At 37.2% G+C, this 8,361-nt stretch overlaps 1 protein-coding gene across 1 annotated transcript; it reads left to right on the top strand.

Annotated features, from left to right (window-relative positions):
- Positions 1–2,224: 2,224 nt before the first annotated feature.
- LOC100253252 (probable galactinol--sucrose galactosyltransferase 1) lies at positions 2,225–6,916 on the top strand. Its single transcript, XM_002275793.5, has 13 exons — positions 2,225–2,582; positions 3,088–3,347; positions 3,438–3,528; positions 3,718–3,766; positions 3,986–4,077; positions 4,157–4,264; positions 4,364–4,498; positions 4,598–5,008; positions 5,125–5,266; positions 5,359–5,426; positions 5,513–5,647; positions 5,733–5,950; positions 6,163–6,916. The coding sequence occupies exons 1-13, from the start codon at positions 2,392–2,394 to the stop codon at positions 6,537–6,539; spliced, it is 2,277 nt and encodes a 758-aa protein (XP_002275829.1). The 5' UTR covers positions 2,225–2,391; the 3' UTR covers positions 6,540–6,916.
- The last annotated feature ends 1,445 nt before the right edge of the window (positions 6,917–8,361 follow it).

Below are 8,361 nucleotides of genomic sequence, written 5' to 3'. Positions count from 1 at the left end.
TTTTACAGTGTACACTTGTCATGGGCCCAATACCCCATTCTTTGTAAAATCCTTTATTCAATTTTCGACTTGATGCTCATATTTTCATTATAGAAAGGTGAAGGGCACGTTTTCACATTTACACTTTTTTTCGAGAGGTTCACTTTGATCACCTTATCATTTTTTTTTTCTCTTTTTAGAACTTGAATTGAAGGTTGAGTTAAGGATATGTGGTTATAGATGGAGTATTGATCTTGTGATAGTGTGTTTCTCACACCTCTTTCATTTTGGATTATTGATAGGGATTGTCTAGTCACATTTGTAGTCATCTCTCAGTGGACACCTTTATGACTCTAGAGTTCTCATCATACATCCAAATTTCGAATTGCCACCCTAGGACCATGTGCTTGCATGTTGTATGGTTGTCTTTTAGGGTTCTATCTTGTGTCCTCCATCCATTTTGTTTTCATTGTAGGGAGTCAGTTTAGGAGTTGGTTGAGTATGGAGTCACATTCTTGGAGGAGAGTTGGAGGTCGATTAATCAGAGCAGATTCACATCAGAGTTCAGACAGTTCAATTGAGATACGAGCTAGTCTCTACACTTGCTTCTATTTAGGAGTTCATGGCAGGAGTCAGTAAACGTTTGGATTAGATAGAGAGTTCTCACTAGGATCCTCATCAAGTTGGCATGGTCACTGATGAGATAGTTCCTCATGTATCTCAAGCAACACAGGCTCTTCCACCTGGAGCTTCACTTGGTATTGCAATCCATCTGGCAGATCATTATGAGACCATTCCACCACCCACTGTCACAGTGGCACCTCCCATTGTTACTACTACTGATGATACTAGATTGGTCGAGTAGGAGGCCAGGGTTGAGAGGCTTAAGTCCAAGATGAGACAAATCAAATTGCAATATGGAGGTTTGACTTGGGATGATAGGGATGGCATACCGGCGGCTTGCTTGCCCGCCAAGTTTTGCATGCTAGACATTGAGCGTTATAGTGGGATTGGTTGTCCCAAGATCCACTTGAGACTATACAGCATAGTCATGAGAGTACATGGGATAGATGATGCATAGTTGGTGGCCTTCTTTCCCATGCACTTAGTGGGGCAGCTCAGAGATGGTTTGCCTCAATTGAGCCTTCGAGACTTCGCACCTGGGAGGATGTGGCTCATGAGTTCCTGACTCAATTCGCTTTCAGTGCTGACACGTAGATTTGAAAATTATAGAAGGTGTCTAAAACGACACCTTCAATGTGGCAAAAAGTGTCATAAATTTGTAAATATTTTTCCAACTATCATTTTTTAGGGATTTTTTTTTTTTTTTTTTGTAGAAGTTTAATATATATATATATAAACCTAACTTTATCTATCCTCGACAATCACAACTTCATGCCAACTATTTCCTATAAATTCCTTATGTGAGCCTAATTTGACTTAATCATCAAAGATGTGTAGTTAGGGTATTCTCTCAGTGCTTCTATATGTAGGGTTCAAGCATTAGGAAAAAGCAACATAAACAATCACACTATCATAAGAGGAGAGGATTATAGGGCACGACCATTATAGGCTCGAGCACCAACAATCACGTTTTTCATCGACCTTTGAAAATAAGTAAATCCCTTGTAATATCTCACAATTAAGTCAAAATCATTTAGTAAGCTAAGACTAGTCCAAAATCCATATTATGGTGCATGAAGCAAGATTGTTTATTTTGTAGATTAAAAATTTTGCCTCCGAAATGAATTGGATGTTTCCAACCAATAAATTTAATAAATATAAGGTGGCCAATATGTCGCGTTTATGGGAGAGGCTAACCAGTAGGTGCCAGGTCAGATGCGTACTGTTTCTTTGTCAGATCTGATGTGGCGACACGCACTTTTCTCTACTTTTAAGTTGCCTCCGAAAAGTAGACTTCAAACTTGAATTTCCACCTCATACCCACGTGTGTTCCATTAACACCTCACCCACACTACCTGCGTCAAGCAGCCGACTCCTGTTGACTGGAAATTACTGAAAAGTCCAAAAAATGATAACCCTTTAACCTTGCCAGACATCAATTAGACGTTAGAAACCATATATTTTTACGAGAAACTTAATCCATTGTCACCTCACCCCATTCAATTCTAAATCGAAACCGCTCATCAAAGGCGGCGGGCCACCAACCAGTCCAAATCAACCTCATCTTGCGGCCGAAAACTGCAGTCGTTCGTGATGAAGGCAAGGGGTGTGACGCACCTGATTTATATCGTACACGCATCCCGAGGGTCAGGATGCTGGACATTTTACTATAAATTCCATAATGCTGGTTGTTGAAGATGAACTCATTTCCCGTGATCTTGATATCGATTTTTGTGTAGTTTGGGGTGTTGTTGATTTGATTTCTGTGGTGGGTTTGGTTGAAGAAAGATGACTGTGGGAGCTGGGATCACTGTGGCTGATGGCAATCTCGTGGTTCTCGGAAACGCCATTCTTTCCGATGTGCATGACAACATTGTTACAACTCCTGCCGCCGGAGACTCCCTTACCAACGGAGCTTTCATCGGCGTTCACTCTGACCGCTTGGGCAGTCGCCGGGTCTTTCCTGTTGGCAAGCTCCAGTATGCTCTTCATGACCCTTCCTTCCTCTTCTTCTTCCTTGTTTTCATCTCCTGTGTTTATTAATTTATTCTTTGTGATTCTCTGTTTGGTTGTTGAGTATGCTGACCAAAAGAGAGAGAAATAGGATTTTGAGGGTCTGTTGAGGTGCAGGTTTGGTTTTTGTGGGTACCCGAAGAATGAATGAGGAGTTTAAATTTTTTGTTTTTCTTCTGTTTCTTACGTTTTCCTCACAACCAAACGGATCATAGACGAGTAAAAAGAAGGTTTTTTGTGCTTGTAGGGGGGTTTAAGGCTTTTGATGTAGCTCTAGTATTTCTTAAAAAACTGTGACCTGATAAGCTGATCTTGAGCCACTGACGATCTAGTACTGTTCTTCGTTTTTAGTTGTTATCCATTTTGATTTGTGTCTTATAGTTGGGGTTACGAAGGTATCTACCTTGTGGGTGAGGGTTAAATCTTGGATGAATGCATTGTAAGGGTTGATTTTGTGTTATTGATTTGCAGGGGTTTGAGATTTATGTGTGTTTTCCGCTTCAAGTTGTGGTGGATGACACAGAGGATGGGGTCTTGTGGCCAAGACATTCCCTTTGAGACCCAATTTTTGATTGTTGAAGGACAAAATGGTTCTCATTTTGGCGAGGGAAGTGAGATGGGAGCCGGCCAATCTGCTCTGTATGTCGTTTTCTTACCCATTCTTGAAGGCGATTTTAGAGCTGTTCTTCAAGGAAATGAACATAATGAGATAGAGATCTGCTTGGAAAGTGGTACGAAAAAAATGAAAAGATAAATCTTCATATTCTGAACATTTTGCTTGTTCTTGATGACTAATGAAAAAGAATGGTGGTTTGTTGCAGGAGATCCGGCAGTTGATGGATTTGAGGGGAGTCATTTGGTTTTTGTGGCAGCAGGATCAAACCCATTTGATGTCATCACAAATGCTGTAAAGTAAGTTACAATTTTTTATTTTTTTTTTTTTTTCGCAAATTAATTTTAAAAATTTTAGATCATTCCCCATGTTTTGCCCATAAGAGGTTGAATGTAGAAGTAGTAGAACCTCCGCATAGTAGTTTTCTCTTTTTACATATATAAAGCTTTAAATCATTAACATTTTGTTGCATCTCAAAATGTGTACAGGACAGTTGAGAAACATTTGCAGACATTTAGTCATCGAGATAAAAAGAAGGTACCATCACTATCTTTTCTCAATTCTCCTTATGGTTTGTAAAGAGGAAAATTTTTCAGAAAGGAAGCCATTAATGACTTCCTTATTGTTTTTTTGTTTTTGTTCTTTTGTTTTTTTGTGACAACTAAACAAAAGCAAAGATCCTGCTTCTAAAGTTCATTTCAGTATAAATTCATTCTATTTTCATAAAATTTCACATGTTTACAATTTATTGTTCAGATGCCCAATATGCTGAACTGGTTTGGCTGGTGTACTTGGGATGCTTTTTATACCGATGTTACTGCAGAGGGTGTAAGACAAGGATTAAAGAGGTATAGCTCTTCACCTCTTGGATACTGTTGAGATTATATGTTTAGCATCACAGAGTGAATAAAGTATTAATTCTTGCAGTTTAGAGAAAGGTGGGATACCTCCAAAGTTTGTTATAATTGATGATGGATGGCAATCGGTCGGCATGGATACCACTGGTATCAAGTGCAAAGCTGATAACACAGCCAAGTGAGCACTTGAACTAGAACCTTTTTGTTTTAATTTGTGCCATCTTTTCCTTCACTAACTATCGATTTTTGCCATTTTCTTTTTCTTTCTGTCATTCAGCTTTGCTAGCAGGTTAACCCATATCAAAGAGAACCACAAATTTCAGAAGGATGGTAAAGAGGGTCACAGGGTAGAGGATCCAGCTATGGGACTTCACCACATTGTTACTGAAATCAAAGAAAAACACTATCTAAAGTATGACTTCCTTGTCTAAAATTGTGAACAGTAAGGTTGCTTTTACTTTTTAATTAGCCATTCGTTCATTGTTGTTCTGAATATTTTCTTTATTTGTAGGTATGTTTATGTGTGGCATGCTATAACGGGCTACTGGGGCGGTGTTAGTCCTGGGATTACTGAAATGGAACTCTATGAATCTAAGATATCCTACCCAATTTCGTCTCCAGGTGTTAACTCAAATGAGCCTTGTGAAGCTTTGACAAGCATAGTTACTAATGGGCTTGGCCTTGTGAACCCCGAAAAAGTTTTTAGCTTCTACAATGAACTCCACTCATATCTAGCATCAGCTGGTATTGATGGAGTGAAAGTAGATGTCCAGAACATCCTTGAAACACTTGGTGCAGGTCATGGTGGCAGGGTAAAACTTGCTCAAAAATACCATCAGGCACTAGAGGCATCTATCTCAAGAAACTTCCAGGATAATGGAATTATATCTTGTATGAGTCACAACACAGATGGTTTGTACAGGTAGCTGATCTCCTTTAATCGCTTTAACTCAATTTTTACTTCTTCAACTAGTTAGAATAGTAAAGTAAAGTTTTGTTTCGAGGCTCCTGATTTGGTACTACCATGTATTGATGTAGTTCAAAGCGTACAGCTGTAATTAGAGCATCAGATGATTTTTGGCCAAGAGATCCTGCATCACACACAATTCACATTGCATCAGTTGCTTACAACACTATTTTCCTTGGGGAATTTATGCAGCCAGATTGGGATATGTTTCATGTAAGCTGACAACAGTGATCTTTGTCTATTTGAATTTCCAAGAATCTCCTTAAGCTGATGGATGTTAATATATAAATTATTTTGCATTGTAGAGCTTACACCCAATGGCTGAATACCATGGAGCAGCTCGTGCCGTGGGTGGCTGTGCTATTTATGTCAGGTACAGTCTTTGTTCAGAAATTTGTATTATGTCTTCTTGGACGTTTGAAATATTTTTCTCACTGTCGATATCCATACGCCATGCAGTGACAAACCTGGACACCATGACTTTAATCTACTGAAGAAGCTTGTACTTTCTGATGGTTCTATATTGAGAGCCAAACTTCCAGGAAGACCAACAAGGGATTGCTTATTCTCTGATCCTGCCAGAGATGGAATAAGGTAGAGAATAAATTAATATGAATTATAAATGGAAGAACTCTTGATTTTGGACTTCTGCTTAATACAGTTTTCTTGACATTTACAGCCTTCTAAAGATATGGAATCTGAATGATTTCTCCGGAGTCGTGGGTGTGTTCAATTGCCAGGGAGCTGGGTGGTGCAGAGTTGGAAAAAAGAACCTTATCCACGATGAGCAGCCTGGGACAATAACTGGGGTTATCAGAGCTAAAGACGTTGATTATCTACCAAGAGTGGCTGACGATGGATGGAATGGGGATACTATCATTTTTTCCCATCTTGGTGGTATGTACTGCATGCTTACAGCCTTTGACATCTATTATTAATCACTTATCGATCGATATTTTACATGTCTCTCTAACTATCAAACCTGCAATATGTCGGGGCATTTTAGAAGCTATTCAAAGTGGGCTATGATATATATCAAGAATATTAGTCTTAGAAAGTTAAATCCCGATTAAGTTCACTCACTGAGTGTCTCTTGATGCCCATTGCAGGAGAGGTAGTTTATCTGCCAAAGAACGCGTCTATTCCAATGACACTAAAGTCTCGGGAGTATGAAGTTTTTACAGTGGTTCCTGTTAAGGCATTGTCAAATGGTGCCACGTTTGCTCCCATAGGCCTAATCAAGATGTTCAATTCAGGAGGAGCCATTAAGGAATTGAAATATGAAAGGGAGAGAAATGCAACTGTGGGCATGAAAGTTCGCGGGTCTGGAATATTTGGTGTCTATTCATCATCTCGGCCAAAGAGAATAATAGTTGACACAGAAGAAATGAAGTTCGAATATGAAGAAGGGTCTGGACTGACCACCATTAATTTGAAAATTCCAGAGGAAGAAATGTACCTTTGGAATATAACTATTGAATTATGAAGCCTTGGCAGATTTCATACAATTTATCAGAGGGATTCAGACTAGCTTGTTTTGTGGCCATAACTCAATTCCAACCTGAAGCAGAGTACTTCCCCAGGGATTATAGAAGGGAATGATATCTTGCAGCAGTTTCATTTCAAGGAAGTGAAAACACCCAGAAGAGGCTATAGATCTTTCCATTCTGCTGTTTCTTTCTTTTGTTTAGTTCCTGGAAATTAACCAAGGTTGGATATTCAGTAGTAGTAATAGACCATATAGATGGTGGTGAGCCAGATTTCTCTAGTGAAGTACTAAATTCAAGAAAAATCTCATGTTGCAGAAAATCTTATTACCTATGTAGAAAACTATGGAATAGATGAACATTGTGTATGTAGAAACTGTAACTTTAGGAATATGTTTGACAGTGATTTTAGGAAGTATTTCTAGCATCTTTAATATTTTAAAGATAAAAATTTTGAAGTATTAGAAAAATTAGAAACACTTCTTAAAATCACTGTCAAACACATTTTAATTATTCATCAATGGTCGAATAATTGAACCGCTTGTTATGGTTTAAATTAATTTGAACCATATTTTTAAAATATGGTTTATGTACAAATTAGATATAGCGGTTTGAAAATGAGGTTTCTAGATGTGTATTAATGTCACCTTTTTTTAAAATGATTCCTAAATTTGTACTAAAGCCTTGGTTTTAAGATGACTTTTAGCAAATATTTTTTAAAAAGAAAATTTAAAAATAAGATACCATTTGAACATTTGATTCCAAAGTAAGCCTAAGGGTTACTTTCAACCCAAACTCCAAAGGTAGTAGTATACTTGGAAAAAATGTGAAAGGAAAATTTAGACATCAAATGATAATCCATTTGCAATAAATACTAGAAATATTTTCATAAAAGTTTATTAGATGTAACATGAAATAAGTTAAAGAGAAATGATAACATATTTTATTTCATACTACCCTTTTTTTTATCTCTTTAAAATATGTTAATTCTAATACTTATTTTACAAAATAAAAAATTTGATTACAAATTAAATTTTTGTTTTAAAAAGACTAAGTAAAAAAATATTTATAAAATAAATTGTAAAATAATATTTCAAAGTGATTCTAAATAGCATTTTTAACCAAAAATAAAAAATAAATTATTGATAAAATTTAAGAAACATATTACAAAATTTTAAAAATTATTTATAGTATTAAAAAATTATTTATGATGTTTTTTTGAGGAAATACTTGATAAAAGATTTTTCTAAAAACACTTTCAAAGAAAATATTTCTACTAAATACTTATTGAGTTAATACATTGTAAAATGCATTCTTACATGAGATGGAACTTTAGAATTTAAAGTGCATTTGAAAGTAATTTTAGAAAATATTTATAACATTTTTAACACTTGAGAGATTAGTCTATTATGGTTAGGGGGCGATGAGAGAGAGTGAGAGTGAGCACGCGAGCGATGGCGATGAGGGTGAGAGCAAAGCGGAGAATCGTGGGAAAAGGAAGGGAAGTAGTTTTGTGGTGGAATTGAAGGTGTTCAAAATAGAAGCCGAGGAGAGAAAAGGCAAGATCCAAGTTACCATTGTGGAAAGCAAGGGAGGGGTCTCATCTTGGGTTCGCCTGGGGTCGACGAGCGTAAGGTTTTTTACAGAAGGTCTGGTTCAGTGCATAAGGGATGACAAAGAAGGAATATGGGAAAGGGGATGGAAGAAAAAAGGGAGGAGTTACTCTCTGGTGAGAGAGGCTAACAGGGCAGGGTGCTTCCTTCGTTTAGGGGTAATCAATATGGAGAAGATCAGATATAGCATTTGCATTCCGAAAGGCAA

The sequence above is a fragment of the Vitis vinifera genome, chromosome 19 (assembly GCF_030704535.1).
Source record: "Vitis vinifera cultivar Pinot Noir 40024 chromosome 19, ASM3070453v1".
In the NCBI taxonomy this organism is placed as follows: Eukaryota; Viridiplantae; Streptophyta; class Magnoliopsida; order Vitales; family Vitaceae; genus Vitis; species Vitis vinifera.
This window is presented reverse-complemented; position numbering and strand designations above follow the sequence as displayed.

Coding starts and splice junctions, on each gene's coding strand:
- LOC100253252 (XM_002275793.5), top strand. CDS start 2,392: ATGACTGTGGGAGCTGGGATCACTGTGGCTGATGGCAATCTCGTGGTT. Junction 2,583..3,087: donor TTTCCTGTTGGCAAGCTCCA/GTATGCTCTTCA, acceptor ATTGATTTGCAG/GGGTTTGAGATTTATGTGTG. Junction 3,529..3,717: donor GTCATCACAAATGCTGTAAA/GTAAGTTACAAT, acceptor AAATGTGTACAG/GACAGTTGAGAAACATTTGC.